The following is a 14,380-nucleotide window of genomic DNA, read 5'->3' on the forward strand; positions in this document are numbered from 1 at the left end:
ATGTGTCTGTTGGTCTTTCTTTTTTGTAGAGTGAAAAACATTTAACTCCTGTTACTCTTTTTTTTAAGGGTTAAACTTCATCATTAGATTATGTCCAAATTTACCTTTATATTTTATATTAGTCAAAACATGTACATATTTATTCCATATATATATTTACTTCACTTTATAGATTTTGTAAGAGTAATTCGTATGAAGCTATTCATGAAAATTACTTCTGTTTTGTAAGCCACTTTCTTAATAAATGGTATTATCGTACTCTTCTGCTTTTATTGAGAGGAGAAATAAGTTTCCTCATTCTTTATAATCTTTTTTTCTGCTCTGGCCAGGTGGCTCAGTGGAGAAAGCATCATCTCAATGCAGTGAGGTCTCAGATTCAGTCTCTGGTCAGGGCATGTACAAGAAGCAATCAATGAGTGCATAACCAAGTGGAACAATGAGTTGATGCTTCTCTCTCTCTCTCTCTCTCTCTCTCTCTTTCTCTCCCTCCCTCTCAGTCATCAATCAAAAAAACATTTTTAAAGTATTTGTTCTTACCCAGGGGCAGTGGTTACCTATATGTATCTATACATAAGGAAGACACCATACTGCTGTTACAATCCCATTCAATAGGTTAATTTTATATAGAAACTAAGATGTCTTCTCGTTTACCTAAGTCCCTATCCCCAAACCTGGGTCCTTTTAAATTTATTACATGCCTTTCACAATTTGTAAAAAATTCTCATTGTCTGCTCTTATCCCTTTGCTACACTACCCACTGGAAATGTTCATTAGGCTATTCCAGTGAACCTAGTGTTTCTTCAGCCATCACTCTCAGGCTCTCTAATAGAGATTTTCCCTGTCACCCGCCGGGATCTTGCTTCCTCCTCTAGTCTTTATAATCTTTAAAACTATACCTGGGCCCTGGCTGGTTGGTTCAGCAGTAGAGCATTGACCTGGCATATGGAAGACTGGGGTTCAATTCCCAGTCAGGGTAAACAGAAGTGCTCATCTGCCTCTCCACCCTTCCCTCTCTCCTTTCTCACTATCTCGCTCTTCCCCTCCTGCAGCCAGGGCTCCACTGAAGGAAAGTTGGCCCGGGTGCTGAGGACGGCTCCATGGCCTCCACCTCAGATGCTAGAATGGCTCTGGCAGCAACAGAGCAATGCCCCAAATGGGCAGAGCATCGCCCACTGGTGGGCATGCCGGGTGCATCCCAGTCAGGTGCATGTGAGAGTCTATCTGACTGCCTCCTCACTTCTAACTTCGGGGAAAAAAAAACACCAAAAACTATACTTGAATAATCAATATTTTACGCACTTGGCAAATTGTTTTCAACAATTATTGAAAACTTACTTTTGCAAAAGCACAATACTGCAAACTTTAAGGTCTACAAAGATTTTTAACATGCAGATCCTATGCTCAAAAACATGTTATAAAATGATCATATATACCATGTTCATAAAAGAAGCAGAGTTAAATGCCATGAGAAAAGTATAACTAAAGGAATAGATTGAGGGCATGGAGACACCCAGCAGTTTCATAAAGTCTGAAGTGTGAGAAAAGCAGACCATATGGAGAATGTAGTGTAATAATGACACATATAAAAAGAAACATATACATGGATATGTTAATTTAATCTAGAGCATTGGTCACAAGATGAAGGTGAAGAGCATGGTTGAAAAGATAGGTGAGCTGGATCATTACAATTTAATCCCTTGCTGGGTATACTGTGGAGTCAGCAAGGTTCTTGGTCACAGAAGTGGCTCTACTATGCTTTAGAGAAGCTGTTAAAGTTTAGAATGAAGTGGCGGTACAAGGTTGGGAGACAGGTCTTACAAGTCCGGGTACTATTGCATGACGTCCCGAAGGACAATGATAGTATAAATATGGAGAAAACTGAAGCAACATATTGGCAACCTGTGGGAATGTCTTTGATAATTCTAGACAAAAGATTTGCAGCTGTTATCCTTTGTCTTATTTAATTTGCAATTTTCCTCAAGTCTCCTGGCTAGCTCAATGTATATCTTTTCAGGAGAAAATTGTGAGAATGATTTTTCAACTCCTGGCAGGACCTGCTGGGGTGTGGAGATCTGCAGTAATTATGAGACACTTCAGCCCCAAACTGAGGGAGTGGTTAGTAGCCTGTTTCAGGGCACAGAACCAAGGAAAAGGGCAGCAAGGTTAAAGATTCTTCAGGGGGTTATACTTGCTTCTGGGAGTAACTTTAGTAGGCTTTATGTCTCTTCTTTACTAGTTCCATGCTTTATAATTGATAAATAGATCTGATATTCAGTTGTGCAAGAGCGAGAAGAGGCAGAGGGGCTAAGGGCCTTTGAAGGACACCTCATAAGAGAGATGCTGTGAGAGAGGTCCGCAGTTGAGAGCCAGTCATGGGGGCTCTAGCCCTTCACTACCACTACACTAACCTCAGCAAGTTTCTAAAGGGTCTTTGGAAATCCACCAAAGGGAGCCATCAAGGAGAATAACTCACATAACGTTCAAAGGAGAGGATAAAAAAACTTAAAAGGCTCTACTCCCTAAGTACCTTCCCAGAATGAATCATTCCTGAGAGAAAGTAGGCAGCATTCACTGTGTACTTTACTACTGTATTAGAAAGTCAAGTAGAAAATATTGATCGTTTGATGTGTTCCTAATTGAGGTGAAAAAAGAGTAATAATTTCCTGCCCTCCTGAAACAGGGAGCTTGGAGGCTCTAAAACACTGGGGATGTGACTTGTGCAAACTATAGAAATCTTGATTCACAACTCAGCCTTCAAATACCTGGCAGGTAGAATGACATGAGGGAAAAAAGATTAAGTGCAGGTGCATCAGAATATCTAGCTGTTTTTCTGATTGTCACAAATACCTGACAGAAATTACATCTGACGAGCTGATATATTGCATAACATAATTAATATATAAATAATATGTGACATACATATATATAAATCATTTTATTTATTTATTTATTTATCATCTATCTGTCTCTTTTTTTAATGTATGAAGAACCTAGAATATTATAATCAAATTCAGTGCATGGAAGGGTTGGCATAGAGAGTAAAATTAAAACAAAACATAAAATGGTTACAAAGGAATTGCTCATTCATTTTTATTTTATTAGAAATAATCTTTGATTCTAACTTCTCACATAATTTTTTTTCATCATTTTCCAAGATAACAAGGTGACGAACATCTCATTTACATTTCTATTAAACTATATACCTTTTCCTGCTTATGTTCTTTTAACTCTCCCTGAAAACAATACTTACTGTTTAATTATAGCTATCAGAATCTCTAGCAAAGACTCAAGTGTCAAAAAAATGACACTCAAGCTAGTGTCCTCTTACATCACTCTTACAATTGATACATGCATGCATGTGTATGGCATTGCTTCTGAGACCCTAAAATTACTGATTATGCATGATTTACTATCTTGTTTTAATCTTTAGACTAAAAGCCTAGACAGTGGGAGCCTGCCTCCTTGCCTTAATTAACAGTATTCTGTAACACAGGACACATTCAGTATTTAGGGTATAGGATTTCTGGTTTCAACTTCTGAGAAAACCGCTTTTGAATGCCACAAAAATGTGGTGTTCTTAAATCAGGTCTCAGTTATTTAAGACTTTGTAAAACAAAGGGTTTAGTTTCAGACTTAACCATTTGATATAAAGTTATATCAAACTTTGACATCATGGAACTGAAAATGACAATTTACAACAAGATTAAATAAAATAACTGCCAATAAATAGTGATTAAAGTAACTATCAATCATTAATGGTATTCACGAAAGTGATATTTAAACAATAATTTACAATGATGTCCATTGATTGGTATATTTTTGCCCTTGATATACATTTTGTACCTGAATTGTTGTAGCCCACAATGTTTATATAGGATTGGTGTAACTGTATGGAATATTTGGGGAGTCTTATCAGAAATAAGGTAACAGTCTTGCATACCGTGAAATAGCATAGGGTTATACTCTAGAATTGAAGAGAGCGAGTGAGGGACAGAGGAAGGGAGAGGGAGAAAGAGAAAGAGACAGAGATAGTGAAATTTCTATACTCTTTTAACAAATCCAGCACAGGACTTATTCCAAAAGCTGACAAAGCTCATTGTTAGGGGCTGGTTCAATCTCTAGTCACGACACATACAGAAACAGATGTTCCTGTCTCTCTGCTACTCTCTTCCTTCCTCTCTCTAAAATCAATAGAAAAAATAAAAATATAATAATAAAAAACAGTTGGTTTAAATATTTATAATGAAAATAGAGGAATAGTTGAGAAGAGCTGCAGTTACACTATTGTTTGTACTATAAGTTTTGCTAAATAAAGTAATATTTAATTATAATATGATTGTGGTATAAATCAATCCTATTGAAGTACATGAACCTTGAACATTACACTAAGTAAAGAAAGCCAATCACAAGAGGTCATATATTATTATATGACTCCATTTATATGAAATGTCTAGAATAGCCAAATCTGTAAAGCTAGGGAGTAGATTAGTGGTCTTCTAGATCTGAGTAGTGAAGGATATATGGACTGATGGTTACTGGATATTGGGTTTCCTTTTGGGATAACAAAAATATTCTAAAAGTAGACTGTAGTGGTGATTATACAGGCCTGTAAGCTAAAACCATCGAATTGTACATTTTATGTGTATAAGTTATATGGCATATAAATTTTATTCTCAAAAGAGCTATTTAAAAATGTAATGCAGAGGCCCTGGCCGGTTGGCTCAGCGGTAGAGCGTCGGCCTGGTGTGCGGGGGACCCGGGTTCGATTCCCGGCCAGGGCACACAGGAGAAGTGCCCATTTGCTTCTCCACCCCCCCTCCTTCCTCTCTGTCTCTCTCTTCCCCTCCCGCAGCCAAGGCTCCATTGGAGCAAAGATGGCCCAGGTGCTGGGGATGGCTCCTTGGCCTCTGCCCCAGGCGCTAGAGTGGCTCTGGTCGCAGCAGAGCGACACCCCGGAGGGGCAGAGCATCGCCCCTTGGTGGGCAGAGCGTCTCCCCTGGTGGGCGTGCCAGGTGGATCCCGGTCGGGTGCATGCGGGAGTCTATCTGACTGTCTCTCCCCATTTCCAGCTTTAGAAAAATACAAAAAAAAAAAAAAAAATGTAATGCAGAAACATAAAATGGGATCCACCTATAAAGGCACCAGCATATTTTGATATGCTTGGTCTTTGAGACAATTCAGATCTTAGTAAAATGCACATTTCTTTAATAACTACATTCTAAGCTTCTATTGACCATTTCCAAACTTAAAGTCTGGTCAGTTGGTCTGAGAGGTTGTTGTTTAGGTTAGAGGGAAGTGTAGCATTGTAAGTGAGAGCTGGCTCTGACACAAGACAGTTTGTGGACACCTGCTCTAGCAGTTATTAGCTGTTACCTTACACAAGTTACTTAACTTCTCTGTGCCTCAGTTTTCTCATCTGGAAAATACAGATTAAGTCCCAAATAAAATTCAGTCAATTGGTATCTGTTACCATTTCAAAGCTGTTAAATATAACTGTATTTTTTTCCCATTTGTTCTGATTCTAAATGAAGTTCACAAGGGACTATTGCTTATTCATATGATTGGAGGCAGATCTCATACATTTTAGTTATAAAACTCATGAGTACATTATCTCTTTTAAAAAGAAAGAGAAATCACATTATATAACTCCAAGCACTTGTTTGTTTTTGCCTTTGGGGAGAAAACTAAAGTTATTATAAAAGAAATAACTTAGAAAGTCAGAAGCTTCTTGTAAACAAAATTTTCTCCTGAAATTTTACATGATTTAGTTAAGAATGAACTGGAACAACATCAATTGCATTTCCTTGAAATAGGAAATAAATTCTAAAATAACGGGGAACCATTTCTAAAGCAGTGCTTGGATAAGTGTTTACAATCTGAAAGTGGGATAAGGTAGGATAAAATAAATTTAACTATGAAAATAATATTCCCATATGCACAAAGTATATATGAAACAATGCCTTTCTGTGAAAAATAAAATATACCAAGACCCCTATACATTATATATAGCATCATTTCAGATGTGCTTTTTCTATTTGCTAATTGACTTGTCTCTTGATAACTGCAGAAACTACTACATGAAGCACTAAAGCAGAGGTCGGGAACCTTTTTGGCTGAGAGAGCCATGAATGCCACATATTTTAAAATGTAATTACATGACGGCCCTGGCCGGTTGGCTCAGTGGTAGAGCTTCGGCCTGGCGTGCAGAAGTCCTGGGTTTGATTCCCGGCCAGGGCACACAGGAAAGGCGCCCATCTGCCTCTCCACCACTCCCCCTCTCCTTCCTCTCTGTCTCTCTCTTTCCCTCCCACAGTGAGGCTCCATTGGAGCAAAGATGGCCCGGGCGCTGGGGATGGCTCCTTGGCCTCTGCCCCAGGCACTAGAGTGGCTCTGGTCACGGCAGAGCGACACCCCGGAGGGGCAGAGCATTGCCCCCTGGTGGGCATGCCGGGTGGATCCCGGTCAGGCGCATGCGGGAGTCTGTCTGTCTGTCTCTCCCCATTTCCAGCTTCAGAAAAATACAAAAAAAAAAAAAAATGTAATTATATGAGAGCAATACAACGACGCGTGTATGTTATGCATTATCCAATAAAAATTTGGTGTTGTCCCGGAGGACAGCTGTGATTGTCTCCAGCCACTCGCAACCATGAACATGAGCGGTAAGAACTGAATTAATTGTAATACATGAGAATGTTTTATATTTTTAACGTTATTATTATTATTTTAATTAAAGATTTGTCTGCGAGCCAGATGCAGCCATCCAAAGAGCCATGTCTGGCTCGCGAACCATAGGTTCCCGACCCCTGCTCTAAAGTATAACAACTGTTTAAAGAGTTGACTACATATAAAGTGTTTTACACTTAAAGTGTGTGTATGTAAGTGTGTGTATCTTTATGTATGTGTGTTATATGCTTACATACATGTATTATTTCTACATGGGTTTGGGGGCTCATATACTAAGTGCCATATAAAGCTAATCTCCAATCAATTCAAGTTGCTGTTATTGTATATGTAGCAATGTCTGGGCTTTAGATGGCAACATATCCAGTTTATGTTTTGTTTTGTATTCTCTGGATATATACTGTTTTAGTAATACAGTGGTCCCTTGAGATATGAACAGACCAATATACTTTTTTAAGATACGAGCTGCAACTCGGTTCGTATTTTTGTTCGAGATCCAAGCGAAATTTCAAGATATGAGTCGTGATTCGGGAAGCTGCCACTAGTTGGTGCGTTGGCGTACGGTCCAGTATTGGCATCTTGATATACGAGTTGACTGACTTACGAGCTCGGTTACAGAACAAATTAACTTTGTATCTCAAGGTACCACTGTACATAGAGGAGTCATAAAGGAATAATTATATTTTATGTACCAGACTATGCATTTTAAGTCAGATAATCAAGTTTGATTCCTATTTATCTCAATTATTTATCATCTGTATGGCCCTGTAGAAGTCATTTAATTTTTTAATTCTCAGTTTCCTTGTTGAGAAATTGACTCTAATGGCAGCTATTCCACAAGGAGAAGCAAATGACAAATGTGAGTGAATAATAAAGCACTACCAAATGTTAGCTAATATTTTTAATCTTCATGCTTCTTGCTTGAAAGAATATGTGACTCATGTGCCCCCTGGACTCAAAGGGGATAAGAGGATTTGGTGCATGTTTATCGATTGCCAATAGGATCTTAGAACTTGCAGAAAGCAGCATACACATAGGTATTGATAGATGGATAAATCAGTCAGGGAGAAGTATTGAGATCCAGGACAATGAATAGTTGCTGCTATTCAAAGCACAGTGAATGTAGAGCTGAGTCTCACACTGCAGTCAGCACGTCTAAGGATCTGCAGCACATGCTCTCTTCCATTATTGAAGTGGACAGCTGCCTAGTTCATGCAAATTTTATTGTAAAACTGTTTAATAGAATTCACAATTATGGGAGGACAAACAAACTTGAGACACTAGTAGAGGGTCTGAATTTGATGTGCGTAGACAAAGAGGCCTGTCAGACCTCTTTGTCATCAGTTACTGTTCCTCAGAGAAAGGTGGACGATAAAAGAAAGTGACTACTAATGAAAGGGAACTCCCACTGTCCCATTGTCACCATCCCTTGTAACCAAGAGTAAAAAATAGGAGTTAAAATAAGCATCTAAATTTTTAGTCTAGTAAATATGTAACTACTATACATAGTTCCTATATACATAGTTTATCCCATTGTACTCAACTTTTTTGGTACCACTTGATACTCAGGATCCTTTAACTGTTGAAACTCTCTATATTCTAACTTATTGTGATACTACAGTATCCTTGTTTTTCTCATACCACTCTGACTGATACTTCTTTGTCTACTCAATGGCTATTCAGTAATTCAAGTCTCTGTGGATATTTTCTTAAGCTCAGTCTTTGGCCATTTATTAGACCCAATTTAAACTTTTCAGCTATTATTATGATTGCCAATACGACCTCTGCACATATAATTTCCAAAAGTAAAATTAAGTCCCAACTTCTCCAGTAAATGCCAGTTGTAATTCTAAATGATTAATGAACATTTCTACCAGCACATTGGGATGTCGTCAGTGAATTTACACATCTATAGCTAACTGAGTAATCCTCTAAATTGAATTCTTTACCCAATCTTTTTTCTCTGTATGTTTAATCAACATATCATCACTCTGGAATCTATACTAAATACTATGGTCAGAGAAATTGTCGGCTTGACCTGTGGTGGCACAGTGGGCTGAGGTTGCTGGTTCAAAACTCTGGGCTTTCCTGGTCAAGGCACATATGAGAGTTGATGCCTCCTTCTCCTCCCCCCTTCTCTCTCTCTTCTTTCTTAAATGTATAAATAAAATCTTTAAAAATTAAAAAAAAGAAATTCTCTTCAACACATTATTTATTAAATCTCCAATCATTCTCTTGCTCAAACTGTCTCATTGACTCCCCATTTTGTACTGGAAAAAAATTCTATTAGCTGTAAGTGTCTTTAAAGATTTAGAATTTCTACATTCTATTAATCAACCACACCACCTGGTCTTGTGTATTGTACATTGTAAACTATAATAATTTCTTATTAAATAGAATTAAGTTCCTTGGACTTCTAATATCAATGTCCTTAGTCTGGTCCGTTTCTAACATCCAATTTTACCCACAGGAACTCTTCATAACGTGTTTTATACTATTATTCTATTCACTTTCACCTAGATGTGCTCAGCTTATTCTTCCTTCCCATTTTTGGACATGATTCTGCTTCACCCTGTCCTGTTCTCACCACTCTAAGAAGTTCAGACCAATTTCGAACCCCTGTTATCAATCTTTCCCTAAATCATCTAATTCACAGTGATCTCTTTCTCACTAAACTAACACTTCTAATATTGTGTTCTTTGATGTTCCTTGCAAGGTAATTATACTCCTAATTATTACTGATTATTAAATTGACTCTGATCTTTGACTCTTCTCTCTTCTTTACTTGTGATTATATTGTTATTTAACTTTTTAATTGCTTATTATGTAAGCTTACCTATGCATTCATTTTGTGTGTCCAGATACACTATTAAATGTTTAAGGGAAAATAGTATGTCATATTTTCTTGTATCATTCTCATATTTTAGCACTATACTATAAAAAATTGGAAGCTGTGTATCCAACCATTTTTATATTAGTTGATGTTTGATTATACTGTTATAAAATAGACTGAATTGCATATTAAAAGAGCATTTATACTTTAATTTGATCCAAAAAATAAATGAGTTGGTTCAGTAGCAAAAAAATAAAACAGCTTCTAGAAAGCCAGCATTTGAATAGTGTTGTGAACAAGAATATAAAGAGACAGGTTTACTTTTACAGGTAATTAAGGTAGGACTTACCTCTAGGTGACCAGCTATTGTAGCAATATGCAGAGCAGTGAGACCGCCGTACCCAACCTGCTGTATGTCAGCTCCACTGTGAAGCAAGGAAGTGATCAATTCTTCACTATCCTGTAAGAATACAACCTTAGTGTTACTTTTTACTAATAGTAGGTTTGAATGCTGTGCAACAGGATGTATCGATTCACCGTCAGCCAGTTTAAGTGCCCAAAGAAAATATAGGTGTGATTTCTGTCATAGAGTACATGAGATAGCAGAGAACAGCTCTCAGATGGTTGAAATATAGGACAAATGATAGGGCCATGCAGTTATAATAAACCCCATACCACTTGACTATGAAAGACAGAAAGGACATTTGCCTATGGTGAGGCTCTTGCAAATTGAGCTCAATTGTACATGCAGGTTATTCCAATAAATGTCCTTTCTCTGGCAACTGCAGTATTGAACTGATTGCAGTTGACTATTTAATGGTAGTTCAGTAATATTTATTCTCTATTACAAATGTGTCATGGGTCTTATACATAATTAATCAATAGTGTTTTTTTTTTCTTTTCTTTTTCTTTTTTTTGTGACAGAGACAGAGAAAGGAAAAGAGAGAGGGACAGACAGGCAGGAAGGGAGAGAGATGAGAAGTATCAATTCTTTGGAGCAGCTCCTTAGTCTCCTTAGTTGTTCATTGATTACTTTCTCATATGTGCCATGACTGGGGGGCTGCAGCAAAGTGAGTGATCCCTTGCTCAAGCCAGCCACCTTGGGCTCAAGCCAGCAACATTGGGCTTCAAACCAGTTACCTCTGGGCTCAAGCCATGACCATGGGGTTATGTCTATGATCATACACTCAAGCCAGAGATCCCACACTCAAGCTGGTGAGTGCTGCTTAAGCCAGATGAACTCACACTCAAGTCGGTGACCTAGGGGTTTTGAACCTGGGTCCTCTGCACCCAGTATGATGCTCTATTCACTGTGCCACCACCTTGTCAGGCTCAATAGTGCCTTTTTAATTTGACTCAATATAATAGTGAAGATGTTGGAAGCATTATTTGAGGCTTTAAGTTAGAATAACTTATGCAATGAATGAAGTAATCCTTACATTATTTACACTATTATTTGCATTGTATTTCTGTCTTTGAAGAGACATGGAACCTTTTAATGATATTAATAGCAGTTAACATTCATTGGGTTTTATTATATAGTTAACCTGTCATATATGTATTAACTTACTTAAACTTGGTATATGGTAGGATATCAAAAATAGTTAATAAAAAACAAAAATAAAATAATTAAATATTTTCTAAATAATTGTATAAAAATTACTATGATAAACCTAATTTTATGGATCAGAACACTCAAAAGAGAGATGTGGATGGTCAGATAGTCACAAAAAATCAGATTCAGAAAAGAATGCAAAGGAAAATCTTCCTGTTTAACTCTTTCCTTCCAAGTAAGAATTCAAACCACAAGTTCTGTAATACCTGTCCTATCAACACCTCAAACATACCAGTGTCAAGAACGTTGACTTTTCACAGCATAAGCCATTGCATTTATGCATATACATATAATTTCAAATACTTTTGGTTAAGAAAATTCTCCCATTAAAAACAACATTTAGGGGTTATGGTCAAGATGGTGATGTAGATAAATACAATACTTGAATCTTCCCACAATCATATCAAAATTATAACTGAACTACAGAACAATCGTCATTCAGAACCACCTGTACAATTAAAAATATAAAGGAGAAGCCACATCAAGACTGGTAGGAGTAGCAGAAATACAGAATGGCCTGATCACACACTCACATTTGGCAGAAAAAAACTGGAAGGGATATCTTAGCTGAACAAATTCCCCTGAGGAGCAAGGTGTCCCAGCCCCACACCATGTCCCCTAGGAGAGGTCATCAGCACCAAACCAGTATTACAAAAAATGCTAAGTTCTTCTCAAAGAAGAATGAGGAGGAGGAGGAGAAAGAGAAAAGATAAAAAATATAAATCATAAAATGGCAATAAATACATATCTATCACAATTACATTAAATATAAATGGTTTAAATCCTCCATTCAAAGACATATGGAGACTGAATGAATTACAAAACAAGATCCTTACATATTTTGACTATAACAGACTCACTGCCGATCAAAAGACACACATAGACTGAAAGTAAAGAGATGGTAAAAGGTAGTTCATAAAAATGGGAACAAATAAACAAAAATGTTGGGGTTCAAATATTTATTCGTATTAATGGTATTTAATCTAAATGACTGAGTGTCTTCAATTCAATCAGTTTTAGTTATTACTAGTTTTAATGTGATAGTAATTCTCACATTTATTCTTGTTATTTCTATCATCACCTTCGATTTATGTAGTGTCCTAAATAGTCTCAAGGACTAAGCCTTTTCTCATTGTAGTCCATCCTCCACACTGCTACCAGTTAAGTGTTTTTTACATACAATTTTGATGACATCATTCTCTTTTTCAGTAAACATTATTTACATTCAAAAATATTGATGCGACTGTATGGTGTGTGAAATATTGTTCTGAGCAGTGGAAACACTGCAGAGTATATAACAGATAAATCTCTACTTTTACGAAGATTGTACCAATAGTTATCAGATAAAACAGGCAAATGATAAAGTAGGCTACTTTAATTTGAGCATTCATAGAATTCACTGAAGAGGTGGTCTTTGAGATAAAGAGTAAATATCAAAAAGAAGAAATCTGAGCCACAATATAAAGGATGGGCATTCAAGGATAGGGAGTAGTTAGTGTAAAAGTCCTTAAATGGAAATAATCTTAGTGTGTTTGAAGGCCAATATTGAGTAGACGTAAAAGGAAAAAAGAGAGTGAGAGAGAAATGTAATGTTCAAGATGAGGTCAAAGACATCTGATCATTTAGGGTCTCACATGCCATGGTAGAAAGTGTTTGGATTTTTTCCAAGTAGAATATCTAGCAGGGGAATGACATAATACTGAATTATAGAAGACTCAAATGATAGTAATTTTGGAGGTAAAAAAAAAGTTTTGTTTTTCACAAGTCTGAGATACTTATAATGCAGAGTTAAGATGTGCATACTAAGGTTAGTCTCCTTTGTTAGAATCCAGCTCTGGCCTGACCTGTGGTGGCGCAGTGGATAAAGCGTCGACCTGGAACACTGAGGTCGCCAGTTCAAAACCCTGGCTTGCCTGGTCAAGGCACATATGGGAGTTGATGCTTCCTGCTCCTCCCCCCTTCTCTCTCTCCCTCTCTCTCTCTCTCTCTCTCTCTTCTCTAAAATGAATAAATAAAAATAATTAAAAAAAAAAAAAAGAATCCCAGCTCTGCAAATGACCATGTGAACTGGGGAAAGTTACATAATCCTTTTACACTAACATCCTTGGTTATAAAAAAGGGGACAATAACTATCTGCCTGACATGATGCACATATCATTTATCAACAACTGATTAGATAATACATAAAAAGCACTTAAAAATACCTGCCATACAACACTCAATAAAACTCATTACCATTGGACATAGGAGTCTGGGATTCAGAATAACCCTCAGTGGAAACTTCCAAATAAGATAGTGATTTGACATCACCATCGAGTTCCTCTTTCTCTTTTCTTTTTACCTTCTCCCCTTAACTTTTTTCCCTCTACTTTACTAGTTACCCACTAAAATAACTGAAGGAATAAAACAGGAAAATTCTGAACCAGTACTGAACGTTAGAAAATGCTTACTAGTTCTTTCTCCTCCAGAAAAAATTTACGGGAGTTAGCTCTAACCTCAACTATAACCTTTTTTATTTTTTTTTTATTTTTTTTTATTTTTTATTTTTTATTTTTTTTATAATTTTATTTTTTTAATGGGGTGACATCAATAAATCAGGATACATATATTCAAAGATAACAAGTCCAGGTTATCTTGTCATTCAATTATGTTGCATACCCACCACCCAAAGTCAGATTATCCTCTGTCACCTTCTATCTTGTTTTCTTTGTGCCCCTCCCACCCCCTATCCCTCTCCCATTCCCCCCTCCCCCCCGTAACCACCACACTCTTATCAATGTCTCTTAGTTTCACTATTATGTCCCACCTACGTATGGAATAATACAGTTCCTGTTTTTTTCTGATTTACTTATTTCGCTTCGTATCATGTATAACCTTTAATTTTGAATGATAAGGGTTAAAGACACAAGTAGTCTCTGAGATAAAGGGAAAGACATTACCATAAAACACTTTTTTCCCTGCAGAGGGGCAGACATTCAAATGCAGGAAAGTAGACAAGGTCATTTTAAGCATAAAATTGTTTTTTAAAACAGAGGAGAAATATGATAAATTTGAGTAAATGAAGGTAGTTAAGAATACAGTATAAGATAAATGACAAATTGCAGCAATATTCACAACATATAAAACAGACAAATGGTTTATATATTTAATATATGGATCAGTGGAAAGATGGATACTTTTTAATTCAACAACTATTTATTAATGAATGTCTATCTTATGGCAAGCATGACACTAAACTAAATTAAAATAAA

General features: G+C 36.8%; 1 protein-coding gene across 2 annotated transcripts in view; it reads right to left on the reverse strand.

Moving 5' to 3' along the window:
* Positions 1-14,380, reverse strand: part of TNNI3K (TNNI3 interacting kinase) — a 317,917-nt gene that overhangs the window by 272,532 nt on the left and 31,005 nt on the right. For both annotated transcript variants that reach the window (XM_066268883.1, XM_066268884.1), the window contains exon 5: positions 9,864-9,974. In XM_066268883.1, the coding sequence (XP_066124980.1) occupies positions 9,864-9,974 (111 nt within the window). The remainder of the gene's footprint in view (positions 1-9,863; positions 9,975-14,380) is intronic.

Source organism: Saccopteryx bilineata, chromosome 3, assembly GCF_036850765.1.
Source record: "Saccopteryx bilineata isolate mSacBil1 chromosome 3, mSacBil1_pri_phased_curated, whole genome shotgun sequence".
NCBI classification, from domain to species: domain Eukaryota; kingdom Metazoa; phylum Chordata; class Mammalia; order Chiroptera; family Emballonuridae; genus Saccopteryx; species Saccopteryx bilineata.